This window comes from Notamacropus eugenii, chromosome 4, assembly GCF_028372415.1.
Source record: "Notamacropus eugenii isolate mMacEug1 chromosome 4, mMacEug1.pri_v2, whole genome shotgun sequence".
NCBI lineage: Eukaryota > Metazoa > Chordata > Mammalia > Diprotodontia > Macropodidae > Notamacropus > Notamacropus eugenii.
Genome location: NC_092875.1, coordinates 368,613,550 through 368,641,032, shown reverse-complemented (window position 1 = coordinate 368,641,032; position 27,483 = coordinate 368,613,550). Strand labels below are relative to the sequence as shown.

At 38.1% G+C, this 27,483-nt stretch overlaps 1 protein-coding gene and 1 long non-coding RNA gene across 2 annotated transcripts; both read left to right on the top strand.

Annotated features, from left to right (window-relative positions):
- The first annotated feature begins 939 nt into the window (after positions 1-939).
- LOC140501641 (uncharacterized) lies at positions 940-1,984 on the top strand. The gene is made up of 3 exons (XR_011966280.1): positions 940-1,061; positions 1,230-1,329; positions 1,415-1,984. It is a non-coding gene; the product is annotated as an uncharacterized lncRNA (long non-coding RNA).
- A 125-nt stretch (positions 1,985-2,109) lies between these two features.
- On the top strand, positions 2,110-27,483 carry ZNF622 (zinc finger protein 622). Its single transcript, XM_072605463.1, has 6 exons — positions 2,110-2,880; positions 4,475-4,714; positions 4,972-5,134; positions 8,435-8,547; positions 20,372-20,515; positions 26,780-27,483. The coding sequence occupies exons 1-6, from the start codon at positions 2,265-2,267 to the stop codon at positions 26,905-26,907; spliced, it is 1,404 nt and encodes a 467-aa protein (XP_072461564.1). The 5' UTR covers positions 2,110-2,264; the 3' UTR covers positions 26,908-27,483.

Genomic DNA, 27,483 nt, shown 5'->3' with positions numbered 1-27,483 from the left:
ACTGGGGGCATGTGGTTGCCCCCAGTTTTTCAGCCCAGACTCTTCCTGACCCCTTCTGGGGTTTTCTTGGCAGAGATACTGGACTGGTTTGCCATTTCCTTCTCCAGCTCATTTTACGGATGAGAAAACTGAGGCCAACAGGATGAAGTGACTTGCCCAGGGTCACACAGCTAAGTGTCTGAGGCTTCATTTCCACTCACGAAGTGCTTCCTGACTCCACACGGGGCACTGTTTCCACTATAAATGCTACCTATTAACATTGTGGTGGTTATTATTAACTCGGGTAGATGCAGTATATTTTTCTACCACTATGACGAGACTACCTAAAAAAAGAAAAGTCAAGGCTGCTTTGCTGTAAAGTGATGAAATCAAATCCCAAAACCTGGGTGGCAGCAGCAGCTTGAGTGATGAAAAGTGCTGGATCTCAAGTCAGAAAGTGGATGCTCTGCCATCTGGCAATTCTCCCCAGTACAATGGGAATAATGATCATTAGAGTACACACATCACGTGGCTGTGGTAAGGAAGGGGCTTCAGAAACTGTAAAGCAGGGTGGAAAGTGCCACTCTGCATGGGGTAGGAGTTTTCTAATCTAAATCACTTGAAAAAATATTTCATATTCCTTGAATAAAGTAAGTTCACTCTGTCCTTTTGGTGACCTCTCAAGGAACATAACATGTGCGAGTTGGCCATGCCTTAATGTTTTGGGAACTAGCCACTCCCAGAACACATAGATAATACTTGGAGGATCTGGCTAGTCCTCCCAGTATATGATTAATTAGCTTATATCTTGTGGCCCCCGTATGATATGTCCTTGACGAACAAACACTTGCATTCCCACCGCCATGTGCCTGACCAGCTTGGAACACTGTGTGGAGCCATTGGCAAAAAGCCTTCTTTGTCTAGGTCCCTATAAACTCCCCTTGCTTAGTGCAAGTCCTCGGAATCTCACCCATGGAGAGGACGCTCTGCCTGGGACCTCTTTGCTCCCAATTCGGACCCTGAACGCTGTATCCCGGGATTCCCCAGCTGATGAAATTCAGGTGTTGGTGCTCCCCGAATTGGTGATGTTTTTCTATTTCCTCTTATATCTATATTAATATTGCTATAATTATATTAGTATTAGGCTATATTAATTATTTCTGCTGTAGCTCTAAACTGTTCATGCATTTGCCTTTTCTGTAAATCAATAAAATATCCAGCTTCTTCTTCTCAAATGTGTCTTATTGTAGGTGCGAATCTGAACCGTAAATTTCCTTAATCATACATAAATGGACGAATCCGAACCCCTTTTGAAATCACAATACACCACTGAAATCACACGTCCAGTCGGTAACCAGACCTTTTTAACGTTTTAAATACGATATTTTTCTCTGAAAGATTATGTAACATAAATCGTATCATACTCGTTTTGCAGATGAGAAGAATGAGACGTGGGACGATAAAGTCACTTCCTAGGGTCGAGGAGAGGAGAAACAAAGCCTTGGAACTTTTCCTTTCAGGAGGGGCCTTGAAAGTGCTATCACTAGAGCTCCTTCCGACGGAGGGGCGATGGGCAAAATGAAACACGTTTCTGGACACGTGGAATTTGTTTTGCTTGACTGGGTAACATTTGTTGCAACGGTTTGGTAGTACTTCTATCTTTTTTTCATCACGGAGAGAGGAGATAGAAAATAAATGCTTTCCAACTGAAAACAATTACAGCGAAACAAAATAAAACTAAGGCACACGCACAAAATACGCCCAGCAGCGATGATAAACTGGGGGCACCGGGCGGCAGCCTCACTTCCGGTCCATTTCTCCGCTCTCAGAGCTCAGTCCTCCAGCACGAGACCCAGGCCTTGCTTCTTCCTCATCCGGCCCAAGCCCTAATGCTACGCTGACTGTGCACGCACAGGTGGGAAAAGGTCCGCAGGCTCTCCGAGCGTTCAGAGACTCCGTCAATTCCGCTCTGTCGCTGTACCAGTCACCAACCGAGGGCAGGAAAGGAGAAGAGCTTCCCAGGCACATCACAGATTGACGGACCGACCGCCCTCTGACTGCCACCGAGATCATCCAATCCGCTGCATTCTGGGCGTGACTACTTCCGTCTTAGGCGGGACTTCCTGACCCGAATCCCCCGACTTCCGGCGGAAGCAGGAAGTTCCGGCCTGAGGCCTGTGGCGAGTTCGGCTGGCCGGCTCCCCGGGCTTAGCGCGGTGAGGTGGGTGGGCAGGCCGGGCAGGGCGGACCCCCGTGGCACCGGAGCCTTTCGGGCGGGCCTCGTGATGGCGTCGTATACGTGCATCACCTGCCGGGTGGCGTTCAAGGACGCGGACATTCAGCGCGCCCACTACAAGAGCGACTGGCACCGCTACAACCTGAAGCGGAAGGTGGCCGACATGGCCCCGGTGACGGCCGAGAACTTCCAGGAGCGGGTCCTGGCCCAGCGGGCCGTGGCCGAGGAGGAGAGCAAGGGAACCGCCACCTACTGCACGGTCTGCAGCAAGAAGTTCGCCACCTTCAACGCCTACGAGAACCACCTCAAGTCCCGCAGGCACTTGGACCTGGAGAAGAAGGCGGTCCGGGCCGTCAGCAGGAAAGTGGAGATGCTGAACGAGAAGAACCTGGAGAAGGGGCTGGGCCCCGACGGCCTGGACAAGGATGCCATGAACTCGGCCATCCAGCAGGCCATCCGGGCCCAGCCGTCCATGTCCCCGCGGAAGGTAGCCCCGGCCCCGGGAGCGTCCGGGAGCCGGCCGGTGGCCGCGGGCGGACCGCAGGCCCAGGACCGAGACCCCGCCGAGAAGGCGCCCCGGCTGCAGTGGTTTGAGCAGCAGGCCAAGAAGTTAGCCAGGCAGCAGGGCGGGAGTGAGGAGGAGGACGAGGACACGGAAGGCGACGGTAATGCGCTCCTAACAGGCTTGGGGGGCTCCTTTCCCTGCGGTGTGGTGGGCAGAGTTCAGCTGCATTTCCATGGGTGGGGGTAGAGGACGGGAAAAGCAAGGAGCGCTTAACCTGGAGTCTAGAAACCTGGTTTTTAAAAGGATATTTTGGCAACTTGACGTATATGATTTATTTCTCTCGTAATAATGTGTAACTTGTTTTCTACATTTGAGGTTATTATGAAAAGCGGCACATAGGCTTCACCAGACTGCTGGAGTGTGACACAAGAAGCAAAGTATTTCTCTTGAGTTGGCTCGAGTGTGGTAGACTTGAGCATTTTGGCATGAGGGTGGCACAGTGGGTACAGTGCCAGGCCCGGGAGTCAGGAGGACCAAAGTTCAGATCCGACCTCAGACCTTTACTAGCTGTGAGACCCTGGGCAGGTCACTTCACCCTGTTTGCCTCAGTGCCTCCTCTGTAAGATGAGCAGGGGAAGGAAATGGCAAACCACTCCAGTGTCTTTGGCAGGAAAACCCCAGGTGGGGTCAGGGAGAGTTGGACACACTGAAATGACTCAACAGCAGTGTTTTCGGTCTATTCATGATACAGTTGTTAATCACTTCAGTAAGACCTGAACTTTGAATTAACTTTTCCCCCATTTGTTGCAAGTTTGATCTGAGCCTGTGCCATTTAATTGTCCGTAAGGTACCGGAGGAAAAATGTTGTTTTCAACAAAGTCGGTGAATTTAGGTATTCAGAATTGTTCTTTCTGCAAATCTGATTCATTTAAATGGAATTTGAGCCTTCTCCTGTAACCTCATTGATTTTATAAGCTAATATTCTGGTGTTGGTTGAGGAGAAATTTGGATTGTGAAGTTTGTAAATGTATTGATCCATGAAATGATGTGAAGTACCGTACAAATGAAAGCTGCTGTAACGATATTTTATGGATTGATATTTGTATGGTGCTAATTGTTTTAAGTAGTACCTTTCTTTTGAGGAACTCCTCAGATTTAAAAAATATTTTCTCATAGTCTCATCATTCTCTTTGTTAAAATAGAGAAAGGCACTGTGCTTTTCATTTGTAGATCAATTTAAGTATTTATTAATGACCTGCTTTGCCAGGTTCTCAGGCATGCAAAGGAATTAATAGTCTGAATTTGTAAATTAGTCAAGAATGAATGAATGGTCTTTGTCCTTAAGTTTACAATATAAATTATTTCTTTATAGAAAACAATGTAGTTAACTTCTCTGTGAGATCTTGAGTTATTTCTCATACCACACATACTCATATCATAACAACTAGTAAACGAGGAAAATTGTAACCCTTTATAAAGGAAATTGCCTTAGTATGTATATACAAAAGACTGTACTTTGACCTGTGTGGGGAAGGGAATGATCCAGATCTCTTAGATAAGATGCGGGGAGTTGCCTGAAATGCTTAGAGGTTTGCTGTAGGCTACACAGATAATAATTGTCCAAGGTGAGTATTTGCCTGACTGCCTAAAAAACATACCTTGTGTTAAATGGCTTTTGTGAATAGTAGAGCTAATAGTTAGGATTTTCATTACTGCATTTCTAAAACTGACTTTATTTTTATTCTGATTTGAAGATTGGGAAGATATTGATTCGGATGAGGAGATGGACTCTGAAGGTGCTGAGGAGCAAGATGAGGTTGATGAAGTTATAGAAAACCCACCTCCTGGAGCTATTCTTGTTACAGACTGCTTGTTTTGTTCTCATCACTCGAGCTCACTCATGAAGAATGTGGCTCACATGACAAAGTTTCATAGCTTTTTTATCCCTGATATAGAATATCTTTCTGATCTTAGGGGACTAATTAAATATTTGGGTAAGTCCAGTCATTTTTTCCTTGAACAGGAGAACATTTTAGGTGGGGAAGTAAGATGTTCTGTTTTTACATGCATCAAAATTATTGCTCTTGTTTCACACAGATTCTTAATTGTCTATCACTAAGCTTCTTAATATGTGTTGTTTATGAATAACACAAACATGATTATTATCTTTGAGGCTTGCAGTTAAATACAAAAACTTTTACCCCAAAAGGTCCTTTTTACTTTTTCTCCTAAACTTTTTCTTCATTTCCAGGGGAGAAAGTTGGTGTAGGGAAGATTTGTTTGTGGTGCAATGAGAAAGGGAAATCCTTCTACTCTACTGAAGCTGTGCAGGCTCACATGAATGACAAAAGCCATTGTAAACTCTTCACAGAGGGAGATGCTGCCCTGGAATTTGCAGACTTCTATGATTTTAGGTAAAGGAAGAGCCTTCCCTGGAAATCCATGCTCTTGATCATAAACTAATCTTATATTTTTTTGAAGGTCTTATGTCTGAGGGAGATACAAAGAAAAAATGTGTTTCCTGCTCTCAGTAATTTTAAAACTTTGTTGGAGAAATAAAATGCTTACACAAATATAATACCAGAAAAAAATAAGTTAGGGAATCCATGAATTCTTGGCAACTCAGAATAGTTCTAATTTTTAGGAAGTTTTTCTTACCATCAAGCCTGAATGCACCTTTTTATAATTTCTACTCGGTAAAATACTTTAGAAACATACTTCCAGCTGGGAAAATTAGATTGTACTTTAATGAAGCAAGCTGTATCATCAGCTGGGCTGAAGGATGAACAAAGATATGGAAATGGGAAAGCAGAGTGCATTTTAGAAATGGTAAATATAACTTGACTGGAGGATAGAAGTCACAGGAAGTAAGAATAGAAAAATATGAGTCTCATTATAGAGCTCCTTGAATTTTGAGCTATTTGTACTTTTTTCATTAGATAGTGGGGAGATGTTAAAGGTGTCTGAGCAAGGAATAACATAATCAGAGCAGTTTTGGTAGATATATCTGACCATTAGTTTGTACAGTGAATCACTGAGGCCTGGGGGGAGAAGATTACTTAGGTAAGGAAATTAGTCCATGAGATTGCAGTAGCCAGGCCAGGTAGTTTGTCCCTGAGCTAAGTTAGTGGCAGCGGAAGTGTAGAGGAGGCCTTTAAAATTGTTTTTTTTTGTCTGTCTCCAGGACTGTACACATAGTACAAGTAAATATTTGTTCCATAGGGTTCAGTTGAAGGGGCTGGAAGAAAAAATGGCAAGGGGAGAAGGGGTCTGGGAGGATTAGATCTAAGCTAGATAGAATGCTCATACTTAGGCAGTGGAGTGAAGCATCTATGTAAGAAAATACTCATACTGTCAAAGAGGATGGAGGAAGACCAAAGGGTATCTTTATAGATGAGGAGGGGTTATAATAAAGAGGCTGAATGTATATAGCAGTAATCATCAGTCCCATTTCTCCAACTGGAATTTTCACATAGTTTGAGCTGCTGAAGTATTCTCTATTCAGGTCCTCTTCCTGATGTGTATAGGGAGGATAGAGTGAGATGAGGTTGGGGAGGGTATGTGGAGACAACTGATAAAAGGAACATTTCTTTTATTGTACTGTCAAAAAACTTGTGGGTTGAGTACTAACACTGTGAAGTTTATTTAGACTTTGCCATATACAAAAATGTTTAAAATGTTAGCTTCATCAGCAAATTTTAAAGATTTAGGACATATTTCCCAACAGAGCTACCTGAAAGTGATTGATGCCTTTTGTTTTTACATTACAGTCACTTCTTCTTTCTCACCTCTCACTCCCTCCCAACCCAGTGAATACTTCCTTTTAAAAGAAAAATAAGTAATCACACCAAAAAAGGCAGGGCAACCACTTTTGCAGCGTTCCATATCCATAGTATCTGTCTTTTTTATGTAGAGGAAGGAAGCATGTTTTGTCATCTGTTCTTATAGATAGATTGTTCATTACAAATAGAGGAAAGCTTCCTTTTGTTATTGTTTCTATTTACATTATTGCATATGTTCTAGTTCTGTATACTTCATTCTATATCAGTTCATACATATCTTAATTGTTTCTCTGAATTTCTAATATTTATCATTTCTTATGTGACAATTTTAATCTGTTAAGTTTAAAACAAAACACCAGAGTTTTGTCCATCTGTTCCTCATTGGATAGACACTTTGTCTTTTGTTTTGCTACTACAACCAAGATACTTGCTTTTTAAAAGTAATTTGAGATGGTCATAAAAGGCTTGCATTATAAAAGTTTTCTGCATAAAGAAGGTCACTTGTTTGATCAAGGAGGTTCCTGAACTCTCACTTGAAAAGAAGGGTGTGGGTTGCTGTGAAAGGAGGTACTGCACCAGAGTCAGAGGACTCAGGTTCAGAATCCCCCTTTGATGCTAACTACTCATTTGGGCCATGGATAAATCACTTAGTTTCTCCAGACTCAATTTCCTCATCTGAAAAACGAGGGATTTGGACTCACTGGCTTCTGAAGTCTTATCCAGCACCAAGTTTCTGATCCTTTGAACCTATGAACAAGTTACAAAACTTCCTGTTATCCTTTTCCCTTATACTTTTTAATTGGCTATACATTGAATTAGGGAATATGGCTTTGGTAGTAGGTCAAGGCACTGGTGATGGTGTTGAGCCAGACTGGTTGTATAAGCTAAGGTTTGGCTGCCCCTGGAAGATTAAGAACATTTTTTCTCCTAAGTGTCATGGTCATATCCTACTGTTGATTCAGTTTCAATATAGTGTAAGCTCTTGCTCTCTGAAGGACAGGGTATTAGTTCCTTGATGACTTCATTAATATCTAAATACTTACATGATTACAGCAGATGATTTCCCAGAATTGAATCCGGCATATGCTGTAGAGCCAGTAAAACTAAAGTAGTTAAAAAGAGCAAGAATTGAGTTCTCATTGAAGGTAGTGGTGATCTGGTGCTTGGTTTTTTGTTTTTGTTTTTTTCTGCTTGTTATTTAAAGCATTTTTCCTCCTTTCCATCCTCAGCCTCCTGCCTTCCCTGTTTTGCTCCAGATTTCCTCTGATGTACCCAGAAACCTGGTTCTGATATGCCCTTGTCTGACTGTAGTGGATCATTGGATCTGACTAGGGGGTCATGGAATCATAGATTTAAAGGAATCTTGGTGGTTATTCACTCCAACCTCTTTATTTTACAGATAAGAAACCAGGTCCCAAGAATTTAAATGATTTACTCAAGGCCATATAGATTGTAAGTGATAGAGGCAGAATTTGAACCCAAGACCTCTGACTTCTCATCTTGGGCTTATTCTACTATACCATGCTGCCATGGTAATCCTAACAAAGAGTAGAATTGAGAATAGACTTAGGAATTCCTTTATATAGAGAATTCTGAGGAAAGGAAATGCTTTCTCTCCAACTTTTCTTAGAGAGTTGCAGAAAGCACCAAGAGGTTATGCAACTTGCCAGTATGTCAGACAGTACTTGTACTCACATTTTCTCAGTTTTCAGGCCAGCTTTCTATTCATTTTGCCGTATTGTTTCTCATGCTAGTAAATTGGATGCATCTCCCCCCCCCATCCACACCATCCCCTCCTCCAAAAAAAATCAAAACAAAAACTTTGGAGAATTGTGACTACCTTTGGACAGTTGTGTACTTTTGCTATTTTCTGTGACAGATGACTAGACTAAATTGTGTGACTTTTAAAAACTCCAAATTTTCCTGTTATAGGAGTAGCTACCCAGATCACAAGGAAGGTGAGGATATTGACGTGTCTGAGGAGCTATCTTCAGAAAAGAATTTAGAATATGATGATGAAACCATGGAGCTGATTCTCCCTTCAGGTAAATGCATATTTCATTTCTTAATGTCAAATTGGATGATCTAACAGACATAAGTAGATTTTCTTATTTAGGAAAAAAGAAAACCGTGATTGTTTTTAAAAGCCATTTATTTTATTAACTTCTGAAGCTTGTAGTTCAATTTCCTGACTCATTTTAAAAGAAAAAGCTCATATTTCTTTTATTTTTTTGTGTTTTTTGATGGGAATCCTTTAATATTTCTGTTCTATTTGTTCTTTATTTTCTGCCCTGTCCTTTCTTTTCTTCTGTTTTTCTCAGCCTTCTTGTTTTCTAGAACTGATTATTATGCATAATTCCCTTCCTTCAACTTTCAATCTGGTTCAGTCCAGTGAAACCACCCTTCCTGCTGTTTCTCATAGCGCATTCTCTCCCCCATCTCCATGTCTCTGCACTGATATTTCCCATGCTTGCAGTGCCCTCTCACTTCACCTTTGCCACTTAGAATTTTTTTCCTTGAAACCTAGCTTAAGTGCTACCTTTTAATGAAACTTTTCCTGATTCTAGTGCACTTCCCGCTAAAATTAACTTGTATTTAGTTTTTCTATTTTTCCCTCCAATATATAATGTTGACTCCTTGAAGTCAGGGACTTTTTGCATCTTGTCTTTGTTAACTTTGGCACCTGGCATAGTGCTGGAATGAATACACAAACACACATGTGTACATATGTGTATATGTACACATACATAATAATTTGGTTTGTTTGAATGTGCTTTTTAAATTCTGAGTAAGGACTACCTTGTTGGTTGTTATTTCTAGTTCTCTAAACAGTATGTTCTTGAGTATAGTTTGTAGCTAGGTGGCCCAGTGGACTTTCTAGCACTCCATTATCTTGTTTTTATTGTTTTTTGGGGAGAGGGAGAGAAGGGAGGGGTGCAAATGCAACATTGTAGAAAGCACCACATTCTCTGAAAGCTTTTATTTTTTAAGGAAGGTCTAGTACTCTTCCTGATGTGAATATAAACAGTCTAAAACATATGGGGCTTTTAGAGAGCTGTAGATACTACCCCTCCCTCAGTTGCTTCCATTGCATTGGGACTGAATGATTGAGTCAGGAGAAAAACAGGGAATGGGGAGTGGAGAGGGGGAGAAGGAGAAATAGAGGGGACTTTTCCTGCTGACTCAGTGACTCAATCCCAGTGTGTTGAAGCATGTAAAGTGAGGGCTAGAAGGGAAAGCATATAGAAAAACCCTATTATCATTGACCCAAGTCATTAAGAATTGGAAAACTTCATTTTATTTCTACCTTAGTCCATCCAGAATGGGCGTTCCTGGTGATGTGATGGTGGTGATCTCTCTCATGTGCTGATGTAAGTAGGGATCCTCTTTGTAAAAACAATTTGATGGTGAGATAGAAAGTGATCAGAATTGGAGGCAAATGGTTCTGGTTCTTTTATTTCCTAGTGCTTTGGAGATGAGGCTTTGGATAGAATTCCAGGCCGGAAGTCAGGAAGATTCATCTTGTCTGAGTTCTAATGTGACCCCCAGATAACATACTAGCTGTGTGACTCTAGGCAAGTTTCATTTAACCTTGTTTGCCTCTGTTTTCTGATATATAAAATGAGCTTGAGAAATAAGTGGCAAACTACTCTAGTATCCTTGCCAAGAAAACTTCAAATGGGGTCATGAAGAGATAGAGATGGATATAACTAAAAGTAACTGAGTAACAATAAATTTTAAGATTAAAAAAAAAAAATTAGGACATGCATTTTATTGACTACTATGTTTAAGGCGGATACCAAACAATTTAGACAACAGGTTGTTGTTTTTTTAAACATAACTGTAATTTGAAAAATAGCCACCATTTTCTTTACTGTAAACTATTCAATCTAATATTTAAAATTATCCTGTATACATAGTAAGAATGCTGGTTCACATTAGAAATACATAGAAGATGTTTGGAATTGCTTAAGACTGTTGATATATTTTTGGGATGCACATTTCTTTCTTGAAGACAGGTCTGCTTTCTAAGTATTTTTACTGTTTGTAGGAAAAATTGCATCTTAAAAAGTATTTGAAAGATAAGATCTTAGGTCAGACACCTTCTGTTCTAGAAAGAAAAGATTGTTTTGTTGGTGTACAAAGAGAAATTTATGCTCTTTCTAAGGGAGAAAATCTCTAAGGTATGTGATTACCTTATCTATTGTTAGTGTAGTCATGAGTTTGAGTATTTCAAACAATTTAATATGAGAAAATTGTTCAAATCTTATTAGGGACTGATCTTAAAATAGCTTAGACAATGAAAACCACAATCATAGAAATGATCTGTCCCTTAAAATTTGCCCCTATGGTTTTTTACGCCTTTCCTGATCCTAGTACCTTATGTGGTGTATTATCAATTGTGGTGAGGCATTGTGATGCAAAGAGTATTGGGTTGAAAAGGAGTATTGAGGTCTGTGTAAGAAACAGGCTCTGCTATTTGCCATCCATGTGACTTGAGGTAACCCATTCCCAGTGATCTTATGAACTATAACAAAAGCATTTAGTGTTTTAGAATGAAGATCATTGGCTATAATGACAGGATATATTATGTTTTTATTAAATTGGTATTGAGTCCTAGACTTCAAGCTGAAAAGGAGCTTCGTGACTTTTTAGTCCAATACTTACTCATTGAGTTAGCTGAGGCCTAGAGAGGTTTAGTGACTTGGGAAAGGTCACCTAGGGAGTAAGCAGCAGGGCCAGAATTTGGATCTATCTCCTTTGAGTCCAGATCTGACACTTTTCATTGTACAATCCTCCATCTCATTAAATCAACAGGTTTATCACTAAGACATTTTTAAAATGTATTTGTCAACAAATAAATAAATTATATGTCTTCTACTAAGAATAATTATGATAACTTTGCCCCTCAGGTGAAATCTTTGGCCCACCATATGATAATAAAGGATCTATCACAGGCCATTTGGGGCTATCTTAATCAAAGTGGTTGTTTCATACTGGTTGAAAGATATTATCATTTCTCATTTTTCTCATCTTTTTTGATGAGGTTCAGATCAAGGTGTTATTTCATATTTGCTATTCTACATACTGTTGTATGGTAGATAAAATGACTATTTTTGTAATTAAGTCAAAGTATTTGGATATAAGCTAATTACTGAAAGCATCATCAGGTTAACTCTAGTAGCAGACCACTACTAAAGATGATGTACCAGTGATAGCTCATTCTGTTCCCACATGATTTTGACTTTTTCTTCCAGATTTCTCTATTTTGAAAGCTTTTAATTCTGTGTAAGTTGTGGATTATGAGTTCAGTAGGGGGACATCTGTGAGAGAGATTCTTCTTCAGTATTTAGGAATCAAACTAATATCTGGGTGGGAATGAAGAAGTGAATGAAGTATTTGCAAAGTGTGTACTTTGTGTTTTGTGTAAAGCACTGTATTAAACTCTAGGCATACACAACAGTCATCTAAATGAACAACACATTGTTTTTTTATCTTAATTTTTATTTTCATGAACAAAAATCTATTTTCTTTCCTTTCTTCCTCCCCATTTAAAAAAGAAAAACGAAACCCTCCTGACAAATACGCAAAACTAGGCAAAGTAAATTCCTGTGTTGGCCATGTCAAAAATATATCTATCTCATTCTGTACCGAGTCCGTCAATTCTCTTTCTGGAGGTGGGTAGCCATTTCATGCTTAGTCTGTTCAGAATTGTGATTGGTAATTGCCTGGTCAGAGCTCTTAAGTTTTAAAGTTGTTTCTTTTCAATTTTGTTAACGTATAAATTGTTCTCTTGGTTCTATTCACTTTACTCTGCATCATTTCATAAACATTTTCTCAGATTTCTCTGAAATCATCCCCTTTATCATTTCTTACAGGGCAATAGTCTTCCCATTATTTTCATACACCATAATTCGTTCAGTCATTCTTCATTTGTTAGCTGTACTTCAGTTGTTAGCTGCACTTCAGTTTCCAGTTTTTTGCCATTACATTTTTGTAAATATGTGTCCTTTTCTTTGATCTCTTTTGATCATAGGCCTGGTGAAAGTATTGCTGTTTATTAACTTTTTTTTAGGCACTTTTGGGGCAGAGTTCAAAGTTATTTTCCAGAATGGCTTGACCAGTTCATTGTTTCACTGATGATGCATTAATATATCTGTTTTTATACACTCTCCAGTGAATTTGTCATTTTCATTTTTTCTCAGCTTTGTCAATCTAATGGGGCACATGAAGTCCTTGGACTCTTAAAGCCTCTGAAGGGACTAGAAACGTTTATTCCTTGGACCCTTCTGGCTGATCATACTATGGTCATTTGGCTCACTAGGCCTCAGTTTCAGGAAGATACGTGGGAGAGGTTTGTGGTCTAAATGGTCTTAAGGCCTTCTTACCTCTAGGCCTAGGAAATTGTCTTTGATCACATACAGGTCCCCTGTTTCTCCTAGGCCTCTGTTTCTTTTATGGTCACATCAGAGGGTCTGGCTCAAAAGCTCTTGAAATCCTTGACATTTTTAATCCTCACATGTTAGTGGTCTTATACTGGGCTATCCAGCTTTTTGGACTCATTTCCTTTCAAATTACATAAAAGGTTTGAATTCTAAGGCCTCTGAAGGATTTGTCACTTTTTGTCCTTGGACACTTGTGGGTGCACATACAATGTTTGTTAGACACTCTAGGCCTCAGTTTCAGGCAGAGTCCATGGAGGGACCTCTAGTGAATATGCTTTTCATTTTCAATGCCCAAGCTCTACTTAATGGCTGACTTAGAGTGATTATCAATAGCAACAGTTTCTCTTTCCCTTCCAGTGTGATTTAGTTATTTCTTTTTCTTTTGCTCATTAAAGGAGCCATTTCTTTACTACTTCTTAAAGAGGCCTATTCACTCAATAGGCATTACCTCCCTCTAAGTGAATACCTGAAAAGACCAAGGTATCCTGGGCTGTCTCCAGTCATCCTGATGAATATCTGGTCACTAGATCCAGATGGCTCAGGAGGAGAAAGTTAGGCTAGTGACCTTGCACAGCCCTCCCTCACTGAAAACAAAGTCAAGTGCAAGTTCATGTCATCATTTCTCTGATGTCATGGTCTTCTTCGAAAATGAAGGACGAACCCAGCAACAACAATCTAATGGGTATGTGGTCGACCCTCAAGAGTTGCTTTAATTTGCATTTCTCAAATTATTAGTGATTTGAAGCATTTTTCCATATGGCTATTGGTAGCTTGAATTTCTTCCCTTGAGAACTGTCTGTTCATATACCTTTGGTCCTTTATTATTTGGGAAATGGCTCTTATAAGTTTAAATCAGTTCCCCCTAGTTCTTGAAAATGAGACTTTCATCAGAGAAACTTGGAAAGATTTAAGGGGCTCACAATCTAATAGAGACAGTATGGAAAAATCTCTTGGTCCTTATGGTGCAGTGCCGTAGTAAATCGTAACATAGCTTCTTTAATATCTTTTCAACTGATGAAAATTGTATTAGTTTCTAATTTAATTCTAATGCTCTGTTTAATAGTACCGAGGACTTTAATGGTAAGAATTTCCTTTTCTGTGTCTTCAGTGGCTTTAGCTGCACTACCAAGAGAAGAATTTGCCAGCAGAAGGTGACAGTTCCATCTAATTACATGTAGCTTCCAGTGTAGGGTTGGGTTTTTTTTGTTGTTACATTCTAACAGACATTTCAGAACTTGTGTTTGCAGTGTGGGATTTGTTGTAAATTAGCTCATAAAGGCTATGGAACTTCTAGTATATAATTTTAGCCACCAATTGTGACTTTAACTGTTTCTTAGATGCTAATTTTTTTAAAAATTCAATGTGATTGTTGCAGTTTCCCTCATTTCATCATATAATCAGTATTGATCAATAAATCCAGGCTTCCTAAAATTCACCTTTCTGTAATTTCTGAGGGAAATGACCTGATCCTGAATCAAATCTGCATTACTCAGTTTCTTTATGAACGCATTTTTGGTTGAATTCATTTGAATGTCACTTGTAGAGTACTTTTAGATTTCACTCTTGGAACTCAGTCACTTCATAAACACTGCATGGAAATAAACCACTGTTTGTTGCATTTGACAAATACAGTTGTATGTATCTTCTGTCAAGTTATATTATCTTTGGTTCATTTCATGAACACTCATAGTTTGTCCATTTTAGTGGTGTCCCCATGAAAGGCCTTTTAATTTCACTTTTGGACTTTTGCTATCTCATAAACTTGGAAGTAAGTAAGCTACTTTAGATTATGTTTGGCCATTCCACTGGTATATATTTATTGTCATCCTCTATTATTACTTGGTAAAGTAATGTATCTTTTTTCAAAAGAATTTTCTGTAAGCTTTTAAACTATCATTATTTACAGTTCATAATAAGAAAGCCACGTAAAACTCACAATTCAGTAATGTACAGTGGGAATGATTCTATCAATAGTCTGAGATTGCTACTGGCCAGCCTAAAGCGTTGTGGTTTTACCAGCTATCTAATGTGAAGACCTTAAGATCTTAAAAACTGATGTCAGGTACATGTAGCATGAAAGTTGACTGTTATATTCCACTGGTTCTCCCCTTTGTATTATTGTTTTGCTTTCTATGTAGAATTCATTTATTCACCTAGTTCCTCTATGATAGTTGGATGTATAAAAGGATCTGATTATGGGCCATTTTGTTGCTGTGCTGTGTGACCTAGAGATGACACAAATGAAGTTGACTATTAATGTATAGGTAATCAGTGTTGAAATGGATCTGCTTGAATGAATTTACTTGTTTTTGTATATATTCAGGATATCAGAATCTTTGCTAATGCAGGCTGATTTGAGTAGTCTAGGAGTACCTGGTTTCATTTAAGGGGGCCTAACTGCAGCAGTATTGAGAACCAGAAGTAGGTCTTCTTCCTTAGCTGAATTCATCTGCTTTTGGAGTAATGTCATCCTGTCACTGACATGGAATAACCAGCAGATGGCACTGTGTCTCTTCACTTTGAATGGTTCATCTGTAAAATCCTGTCTTTTGAACCTAAAAGTTTGGTGGTTTTTTGATTTTGGTTTTACAATTTAGCATCTTCTTCAGCAAGGCAAGTTGGTATAGAGTATACACTAATGAGTTAAGGTTATTGACCAGGTAGATGAAATTATTAACAGATTCAAAATATCAGTAGTTTCATTTTTATGATTGTAATATACAAATATTTTCTTCTAAGTCATTCAGTAAACCCTAGTGAAATGTCTACTCATAGTAAGGAAGACAAGTAAAGCATGGTCCTTGCCCATAAGGAGCTTCTAGGCTGGTAGGGAGGAAAGAAAGGTTCAGAAATGGATTAGCATTATAATTAGGGTCACAATTTATGTGGATATTTTGTTTAGGAAGTAGTTACTAATGATTGTAGATTGTCCACGACCTCTTTGTCAGGGGTGTGTAGGTGAGTGTTCCTGTGCATATATTTATGAACATGTATCCTCTGATACAATGACGTTGCCATGTTTATGAATTAAATTACTATTGTTTTATAAAATGTGAAGAAAAGATGATTTTTAAATAGACATGGGAATTGTTTCAGAGTGAAATAAGTAAAACCAGAACAATTTATCTATACTATAAACATCAGAATAGAAATGAACAGCTTTGAGGACTTTTATAAACTGATGAATGAAATGAGCAGGACTCAGAGAACAATTTCTTCAGTAACAACAGAACTATAAAAACAGCTTTGAAAGCTGTAAGAACAGTGATCAATAAAATCACTATTTATGATTCCATTGTATTGGATGTAACGTACTACTCATTGTAGAGAGATGATGAATTTAGGGTACAGGATGAGATAAGAATTTTGTATGCAGCCACTGAGGAAATGTTTTGCTTGAGTATGCAAATTTATTGCAAATATTTTGTTTTTCCTTTTTTTCAATGGTGAAAGGTTTCTGTAATTTTTTTTTTTTAATAAAGAGTTGAAAGGAATGCCGAATATGTAAAATATTACATGTACTTTGAGATGAGGTCACTCTGTTATTAGTTCTCTTAACTGTTTTACTTTGGTATAAGAGACCTCTCAAAGTGGGAGTAATCTGTAAATGTTTGTTATAATGTTAAAATAAATTACATCAACAGAACTTTATTAGAAGATGCAGATCTAAGAAGGTGTTCATTCTAGTAATGAACTTGCACCTATGCAAAGGCACAGATGAAGAAGGAATCAGTATGTATGGAGAGTAGCTACTAGACTAATTTGAAAGGGAATAGTATGAAATAAACTTGGAAAGGTAAGCAGGAGCTATTTTGTATAGGGCGTTAAATACTAGACTTAGGAGTTTGTATTTTGTATTAGAAGTAATAGTGTATCAGTGATGGGGGTTTTTTTGTAGGAGAGTGACGTGGTCAAATAATTTAGGAATATCAGTTTGCTTTTTTTCTGTTTGCTCATTTTTTTGGTATTTAGTATTTTATTTTTCCACAGTTACATGTAAAAACAATTTCAGCACTTGTTTTTAAAACTTAAGTTCCAAATTCTCTCCTTCCCTTTCACTTCCCCATTGAGAAGGCAAGCAATTTGACACAAGTCATACATGTGTAGTCATACAAAACATCTATAATAGTCACGTTGTGAAAGAAAACAGACAAAAAAAAACTCAAGAAAAATGAAAGTTAAAAAAAGTATGCTTTAATCTGTTTTCAGACACCATCAGTTCTTTCTCTGGGGATTGATAGCACTTTTCATCGTAAGATCTTCAGAGTTGTCTGGAATTGCTGTATTGCTGAGAATAGCTAGTTCATTCACAACTGGTCATCTCAATATTGCTGTTACTTTCTACACAATACATTTCACTTTATTTCAGCCCATGCAAATCTTTCCAGGTTTTCCTGGCAGCATCCTGCTCATCATTTCTTATAGTACAGTAGTATTCCATCAGAATCATATGCCACAACTTGTTCAGCAATTCCCCAGTTGATGGGCATTCCTTCAGTTTCTATTCTTTACCCCCAGAAAAGAGCTGCCATATATTTGTACATATAGATCCTTTTCCTTTTTTATCTTTTTTGAGATGCAGACCTAGTATTGGTATTGCTAAGTCAAAGGTAAGCCTGGTTTTATAGCCCTTTGGACATAGTTGCAAATTGCTCCACAGAATGGTTGATTCAGTTTACAACTCTGCCAACAGTGCATTAATGTCTCATTTTCCCCACATCCCCTCTAACATTAGCTATTTGCCTATTCTGTCCTATTAGACAATCTAATGGGTATGAGGCGGTACCTCAGAATTGTTTTAATTTGCATTTCTCCAGCCAGTAGTTTTAGAATATTTTTTCATATGGTTACAGATAGCATTGATTATATCTTCTGAAACTGATTATATCTTTTGATCATTTTTCTCTTGAGGAATGGCTCTTATTTTTATAAATTTGACTCAATTCTCTGTATGTTTTAGAAATGAGACTTTTATCAGAGAAACTTCAAAATTTTTTTTACATGGTTACTGTTGATATTTCCCCACATTCTATCCCCCCACCCTTCCCCTATTCAAAAGTGTTTTACTTCTGCCCACCCCCTCCCCCAATTTGCTCTCTCTGTTGTCACCCTCCCTCCTACCTCTCCCCTGCAACTTTCCTGTAGGGTAAGAGAGATTTCTATATCCAGTTGCATATGTATGTTATAGGAATATCAATTTAGAAGTTATATGGATGGATGACATGAGAAGTGATGAGAATTTTACGAGTGAAGAGAAAGGGATGGATCTGAGATATGTGGAGGAGCTAGAATTGACAACTGATTGAATAAAGATGTGAAGGAGATGGAAGAGTTTTGATCAGGCTCTGAAAGCTGTGCCATTTGCTTTTTGAACATTATGCCTTGAACAGTTTAGGTTTTAGGACTTTAAAAGGCCCAACCCAATAGCAATAGTATAGGACTGAATGGTCATGAAATCTTGTTCTGTTTCTTTCTTGTCACATCAAAAATCTCTAGCCAATAAGAGTGAAAATAGGCATTTTAAGGCATTGGTCCAGAGGGATGAAAGCGTGTTTGTGAAGCTTTTTAATAAATTAAATACATTTTAATAAATTACTTTTAAATATAAAGTTGGAATATTGAAGGAGTAGAAATATGTTGATTCACTATACTAGTGATTCACTGTTTAATGATCTGATATAATCACCTGAGCAAACTCAGTACATCCTGACAGAATATCGGAAATGAAAAACCACAGCATGCAGCCCTGGGATTTCCTGCTAGAGCCTTCTTCAGGCTTCATTTCATATCACTCAATTATATCTTAAGATCTTACGGCTTTGCTGTTTAACTCTTTTCTTGCCTCTGTAGCTATATCTCAGTGAATCATACTTCCCTGCTTATTGTCATCAAAAGACTAAAAGTCTGCTCTGTGTTGGGGTTAAGAGTTCAGTGATGAGATTTTTTTTAAAATAAATATCTTAGTCTAACATTTGAGCATCTATCTTCAAGCCAATATATTGTGTGCTCAAAGGGCTAATGTAAACATTGCCTTCAGAAATCTATTAAACACCTACTATGTGGCAAAAGCAAACTAATCCCTGCCTTCTAGGAGCTTATAATCTAGTCCAGCAACATGAATGATTCACAGAAACAGTCACCATGCACTATTTGTCCATATTTCTGTGGTAAGCAAGTTGTTTTTCATAGTTCTTCCCATTGTACATGGTTACTTTAAATTGGTATATCAAATGTTTTCTTATATTTAACTGGTTTTAAGTTGTTTCAACATGATTTCTTCAACAAATATCCACATTTTAGATTCTCAGTAGAGTAAGTACAACATTATGTGAGCAAGTGGTGTAAGCACTACCCTTATTCCTTAGATATCTTACTTATAATTTGTAGGGCTTACTGTTGGATTCCATGTTACTTGGCCTGTCAGAATAATTTGAGTGCCTGCACATATTTAGGACTTTTTTGGATTTGCAGTTCTAGAGCTGAGAAGAGTCTAAGCCATCATAACATCTCATTTAAGGGATGAAGAAATTTAGGCCCAGGGTGGGTAAGTGATTTGCTCAAGGTCATATTGAAACTAAGTTTCATGTTAGTAGGATTTGAACTCAGGTCTTCTGACTTTAGTCAATGGGTGGTTCTTCTTCCCCCCAACCTCTCCATCTCAGCTACACTTGCCGTATGGTTGTCATTTTGTGTATTCTATGACTTCTTCCTGTGTTTGAATAAGTTTATCTCTGAATTCGTCTTTGGAAATTTATCTTGGAAAACCAATTTTTGGAATTGTGATATTTCCACAATTTGAATAGGTTTTTTTTTTAAAGCAAGTACAGTGTGTAGTGAAAGTGACAGAATTCCACAGTACTAGTCATCTTTCTTTATCTAGTTCAGTCTTTCTATTATTTAGTAAGGGTTAGAGAAAATGAGAGGAAAAAGCAAAGGAGTTGATATTCCATCTTTGACAATGACTATAGCCCTAGTAACTAGCTGAATGTTTTCTTTATGCTTCTTTTTCCATTTTTAAAATAAGGCAGTAATCTACCTGCCTTTTTCTCATTTCCTTGGGATTTCATTAGGTTTAATTGGTTAATGACTGTGGGAGTTTTTTGGAATAGGTATCATACATTACCAGCTGCTATTTTTCTCACTTATTCAGTGGCTTCTGGTAGTAGGTTTGGGGTATATATTGTTTACTATTATTTACAAAAACATCTTATCCATTCTTTGGCTGAGATCCTATTTTTATTTTGTGTGCTTGTGTCTCGAGACCTTTGTTAAGCAGGTAGAACTCTATCCCTTTTCCGCTCATATAGGCTTCAAAGCCTGACTTGTCTGATCTTTGCTCCATGGCTTTCTGCTATGTCACTCCAAGAGACTGTTTTTGTTGCCTACAACTCTGGGATTATGAAGTCTTCTTTTTAATCAACAGGTGCCAGAGTTGGCCATCGCTCCTTGATGAGGTACTACAAACAACGGTTTGGTTTGTCAAGAGCTATTACTACCGCCAAAAATAAGAAAGCAGTGGGCAAGGTGCTCCAGCAATACAGAGCGCTGGGCTGGACTGGGAGCACAGGTATGTAGTATATTGTAAGCTGAAAAACTTGGAAAGGACTTTTATTTCTGGGAAGAGGTTAATTCTTTTTGTGATATGACGCTACAGTTTCCTTTGGAAAAATTTGTCTTCTCAGCATCAGCAGCATCCATTTTAGGCCAGGTATATTACAGGCCAGCAAAGAATGTTTTATTTTGGGGAAAAATTCAACCTCAGCCCTTATAGGATTAAGGATAGGAAGAAGGCTTGACTCTAGTGTTTCATAGTGGATTTTTGGTACCAGACAGACATTATGGAAAATTCTCTTCTGTGTATGTCCAAATATTTAATATATTTCGGTGCAGTATATTGCTTTGTGTCCTGTAGAGACTGTTATTAGCTGTCCTCCATGTACTTTCTTTGCACAGGGCAAAAATGGTTCTATAGACAGACCACACTGTACCTTTAATCCTAGCTAGCTGTCTCCTAAGTGTGGATTATTGATTGCAAGGAGACTCAGGTAAGAAACTGGAATTCTTAGTGTCAACACATCATGCTTTGAAGAAATAACTCAGATCATATATCTGAGTGAGTGTAAATATCTGAATGAGTGGCATTTCCTTTATATCCATATTACTGAAGAGACAGGTTATGATAGAGAAAACTTTATTTAGCACAGTGGAGGTAAAATGAGTTTTGTTTATAGAAGAATCTCAGTTCCAGAGGTCCCGTACTCTATTTCTTGGTAGTAACAAACTGAATAGCAGCTACTGAATTTTAAAACTCTAATCTCTGTCCTCAGGGTAGAGTCTTTTAATTTAGAAAGTCTGGTAAGAAGTGCCTCCAACCTTGTTTCCATCTGTGAAATTGATTCAGATTGAAACACAGAGTAAGGCAGTTTTGTTAGCCACCTCATTCTTTTCTATTGATAGAGTAAGTGACTGTGGAAAAGAATGCCAGATTGGAGGTCAGAGGACCCAGATTAAGTCCTAACTTTGCCATTTACCAGCTGTGCAGCTGTGGGTGAATCACTGAAACTCTGAACCTTAAGTTTCTTCATTTGTAAAATGGGGATAACTAATTGTAACACCAGTTTGCTGGGGTTCCTGTGAGGATCTGTGATATAATATACATACAAAAAGTTTTATGAATCATAAATAGAATTATTGGTTAATCTTATTCCAAAGCATATGAATAATGTCTAGCAAGATGGCTTACTAAACACCCCTTTCCAACTTTGAAACAGAAAGTAACGTAGCAAATTAAATGAAAGAACAAAAACAAAACAAGTGCTGGAAAGAAAACTAGTCTCAGGGAAAATTGGTCTGGGGTGTGGGGTGGTGGAGGGCTGAAAAAATTGAATAAACAACCGAAGATAGTCCCCAGGACAGTGAATCTATACTACAGAATTTTGTTTTTGATTTTGAAAAGCAATGCTAAGACCCAAAAAGGTATTAATGCTGTAGCATCAAGGGACCCCCAGAAATAATAGAACACATGTTCTGTCATGCTTTATAACCAAATCTATACACACACACGCATGCAAAAAATTTTATCCTGCAAAATAAGACTTAGTGTAGAAGCAACAAAGAAAATTAAGAAGTCTTTAAAAGATTAGGATAGTTGAGAACAAGTAGAAAATCTTGCTAAAATAATAGACTTCGAAAAATGATTGACCTCAGTATAATCTCAGAATAAATCTAAAAGATTGAAAGAACACCTAAGATCTCTGCAAAGCCAAAGCAACTTACTTTGAGGACAGAATTATTGGTCTCCTAGGAAAATATGAAATAAAAAGCCATACTATACTATGATAGAGGAAATCCTGAAGTGACAATTAATAGCATTGCTAAAAGATTGTAAGCCCCACGTACAACTCACTCAGAAAGATTGTGGGTCAAACTCTAAAAATTCAGTAAACAACCAGTCTTGCAAGTACCCAGAAGAAGGCCTTTCGGGTACCATGCTAAATCTTCTAAGTTATTCTTTGTCTATGAGTAATGAAAGAAGGGTAGAGTATGATAATACAGAATATAAATGAAATTGGCTTGCTCAGCATACTGTAACAAATCCTGTAAAACTAAGCTTTAACTATCAATGAAGAAAATGGATTTTCAGCAAAGGGAAAATATATTCATCATCCCACTAAATAAACTAGACAGGACATTTGGCAAGTAATTCATTAATCAAAAGAAATGTTTGAAAAGTTAAACAAGGTCATTTAGCGTGAAAAGGCCAAGTACTAAATCAGTGTTTACATTGATTTATATTGACTGATAGAACAACAGCATGAGTGTTTATGAGGAAAGCTTACAATGGGAGCTCAAAAAAAGTATACTAGAAGAGAAATTAGAAAAAATAATAAAGTTATTATTTCATGAAATACCCTTGGAAGGTCATTCACAGTCAGATAGGAATGATAAGGGACATCCAGAGTCATATTCATCTCTGGTCTTTATAAAGGAGGAGAAGGTGGTTTTCTTTTAGCTGTCTGAATTTGTAGATCTTTAAGAAGACATTTTGTGCCATCCCCTAAAAGGGAAATCCCCCTGGAGATTAAAAAGAATCAGGAAGAAGACCTTGGGATCTTCTAGTTCAGTCCCTGCATTTTAAGAATTGGAGGACTGAGATCCAGAGGGCTGGGTAGATTCTCTGTCTTCAGGGACTCATCCCTTGTGCCCTGGTTCTGGATCCAAAGCTTCTTTTACTATGTGACCTCCTTAATTAATATCCATAGGAATGGGATTTTAATATCTCAAGCTAAGAGAGGATGTCATTATTGGAAAGGGGGAGTCAAAGTGGGGAGGTGGTGTTTAATAATCCAGCATCACACACCTAGACTAAATAAATAAGAAGACAAAACCATTGTTTTAGAAGTTTCACCTTGGTTGAATCATTGAGAAAATGACATTTATGTGCAAAATCAACAGATCAATCCTAGATCACCCTAGAAGGGGAAAAGAGTAGGAAAGAGAAAGGACATTTCTTAGATTTTATACTATAAGTGAATGGCTTTCAAATAGAAGATGTGATATGTAACTTCTGAAAATGGGCAAGGGAAGGATTAAGAAAAAAGGGATATGATGATGTTGATGATGATGATAGCTAGCATTTATATAGTGCTTTCAGGTTTGCAAAGCACTTTACACGTTTTTTTCCTCATCCTGCCAAAAACTCTAATTGGGTAGATGTTCTTATTGTTACCATTTTACAGATGAGGAAACGGGTCTGAGAGATATTAAGTGGCTTACTCTGGGACACACAGCTAGTAAATATCTGAGGCAAGATTTTTACTCAGGTCTCCCTGACTCCAAGATCACGGCTTTAACCACTGTGTCTATCTACTTGCTTAGAGAATAACAATAAAAAGTGCATTCAGGGAAAGTAGTAGCCTATGAGAGTAAACTGGGATCAGATTGGTAAAGGCAAAACTCCAGGGACTCTAGTGCTGGTTTTAAAGTTGAAAGATGTAACAGTTTTTGTGGAAAACAGTCTTAAATATTATAACCTTGAGTGTGAATGGGATAATGGGTACTGTCAAGAGTTACAGATATGAAACTATTTTACGCTTAAAGGGTCTTTGCTAATTAAACAGTATTGTTAAATGTCTCTGGGCCTGGAGTCAGGAAGATCCTGAGTTCAAATTGGGCCTCAGACATTTACTAGCTGTGTGGTCCTGGGCAAGTCACTTAACCTCTGTTTGCGTTAGCTTCCTTATCTGTAAAATGGATATAATAATAGCACCTACCTCTCAGGGTTGTTGTGAAGATCGAATGAGATGGTAATTGTAATGTGCTTATTAGCATAGTGTCTGGTACATAGTAAGTACTATAGAAATACTTACTCCCTTCCCCCCAAATATATGTTCACCAAGTAGCAATAACATCTAGAGCAGAGCTAACTAAAATGTAAAGATAGTAACATAATTATAAGAATTTAACAAGTCTAAACTAGATCAGTGAGAGCCACATACATTGTTCTCAAAGATTTGAGAAAGAAGCCTCTTTATCACGGTGTTCTTTTAGGTAAACCCACTGGGGTCTGAGGCATAACCCCAGGAATGTGTAATTAGCCAGAGGGAGAAAAGTGTGTCATATCCCACCTTCCACTTGGACTTACCTCTAACACAACCATAACTCTCTTCATCAGTGATCACTAATACTCTTCGGATCTCTAGCTTTCTATGACTGTACAAACTTCCCTTAGAATTGTTATACTGTAATCTAACCAGAGCACCTGCAGCAATAGCCATGCAGGTAAAATTCCCCATGCAGGCCACCCTCCCTCCCCTCCTTCCTTCCCAGAATTCCGGTGTCCCCCTGCAGCAGATACCCCAGCAAGGGTCCAGCAAGATCCTTGCTCATTTCCTATCATTTTGGTTGCAGCAGTGAGTTGCATAGTGTGTGCAGGTATGAATGGACTGTGATTTGCCTCACAGACCCATTACATTATCTTTCCCTCCTTCTCAAGCCTTACTCTTACAAATTTGCCTATTTCTGGGCATTGCCATCCTTTGAACTAGATACCCAGGTTAAAAATTTTCCTCAACTGCTTCCTTTTCAGCATATATCTGGTTAGTTTTCAAATCATTTCCACTCCCATGATGTCTTTTTCATGGGTCTCCTCTCCATTTCACAGCCACCAACCTCATTCAGTCTAGGTAGCTATGTGGTGTAATGGATATGGTGCAAGACTTGGAGTCATGAAGATCTGAGTTCTAATCATGCCTCAAATATTTACTAGCTGTGTGATCTTGGGCAAGTCACTTAACCTCCCTCTCTATTTCCTCATCTATAAAATGGGAATAAAAATACCATTTATCTCACAGCCTTGCTATAAGGACAAATGAGTTTGTATACACACACACACATGAAAGTATAGACATACACATATGTATGTATATATGTGTATGCACACACACATACGTATATATGGCTTTGCAAACCTAAAAGCACCATAAAATGCTAGGTATTTAAGTCCTTATCACCTCTTGCCTGTATTGTTGCAATAACCTAGTTTTCCTGTGTCAGATCTATGCGTCTTCCAGTCTGTCTTCTACTGTTGCCAAAGTAATTTTGCTAAGGCACAGATCTGACCATGTTTCTTGTCAACTCATTAAACCCCAGTTTCCCTATTTATTCTTTTGACTCTTACAATCAAATATTTCATCTTTTTTTAAAAAGCACATTGTGCTTCAGAATGTATGAGATTATTAATATAGTAGTATATGTATATAATTTATAAATAAGTGGATTACAGTTATTGGGGACACATGCTGAAAATTTTCTTTACTAATGGAAAGTGTGCACATTCAAAAATTGGGGGCACCGTTCTGTCATCTGGCGTACCTACAGCTTTACTGAATGGAGTGGTGATTCTTTTTGTTTGTTTTTTTTGTGTGTGTCCTACATAGTATGTATTTGGTGTAGCATATTCATGTCTGGGGATATTGGAATGTATCACACTTTGGTTAATGTATAAAGTGCTTGCTAACTGCCATTTTAGCAACAGATTGAAATTTGCTTTACTACTTCTTTTTAAACCTCATTTTCTGACAGAAAATGGGGCTTTCCAGTGTGTTGTGGCTTTCCTAGAGATGTCTCAAATGATGAGACACTCTAAATTAGAGAGTAAGTTTAAAGCACCGGATAAACTTTAAGGTGCCTGGAACTTCTTCCATTTTATGGAAATGCACAAATAGCCTTTAAATTTGTTAATGATACCATCATATGCTCACATGTGATTAAAAAGAAGTTGTGGATCCTGCTTTTGAGGGGCATATGATAAAGTCCCCTCTTGTTTTTACAGTTATTCTTGAAGAGATTTTTCTGTCAGTCCAGGAGGACAAAGTCAACAAACAGAAGTTGCCCAGCTTAGAAAACCTGTCAAATTGAAATTCTTAAAAAATTATTCTGCTGATTTACCTACTTTGCAAAATTAGTTATCTTTAGCTATTGAGTGAGAATTTCAAGTAAGTGAGAAGGCTAAGTGGAGAGTGACCTTTTGATTGCTTAGAAAGCTCAGGGCACTTACAGTCAGGTTCAAAATATCATACTGTTTATGTACATGCAGTTTTCCTCTTCTGCTGATACTTGTAAGCTATAAAGCCACTTGTTTATAGCAAAGACTGATTTCCTATCCTCCTCATGAGGAAATGCTCCTTTTGCTAGGCACTGTGTATGCCTTCTTTGAATCTTTTAATATGACTGCTTTTACAGCACCGTAAGAACTGGATTTTGCATAAAACCGTTTTTTTCTTTGTAACTGGAAATACTTATTGTTTGGCTTGTGTTTTCTTACCCACAGGAGCCTCTCTTCTGCGGGAGCGTGACATGCAGTATGTCCAGAGGATGAAATCCAAATGGATGTTAAAGACAGGGATGAGCAACAACGCCACAAAGCAGATGCACTATAGGGCTCAAGTGAGGTTCTGAGTGACTGTTGGACTGTGTTAGAGGTAGCGTTCAGTGCATTCTCATCACTTCAGAACTTCTGATTTGTCTGAGAATCTTGATGTCTGACAGTGTGATAAGACCTCTTCAACTGCTGTTGCACTATTCACCCCACCATTTTTACCTGTCATTATACTGATTCAGTTTTCAAATGTCATCTCTGTCAAATTCTAAATTTAAAGGCTTTATATGTACAGAATGAGATGCTCGAGTGATCACTGTGTTCAATAATGTGTATTAGTTTGGCAGTTGGCTTATGCTTTTAGATAACTGTGTATCAGACAGCAGTATATACAATGAAAGAAGTGATTGAAAGACTTTCAAGAAGACTTATCAAATCCAGTCTTAGTTTAACTTCTAAAACAACAGCTTTTTACATCATGGTGTGGTGGAATTCCCCATGTGCCATCTATGGCAGTTTTGAGACATGATTTCTATGAAGTGAATTGGACTTTTCACCTTTCCATAAAGTTGGTATGTCTATCTCTGCTGGTGCTGAGGTAAAACTGAACTGTGTAGTTTGATTAAACCAGAGCATCCTCCAGGAAGCATTTCAAA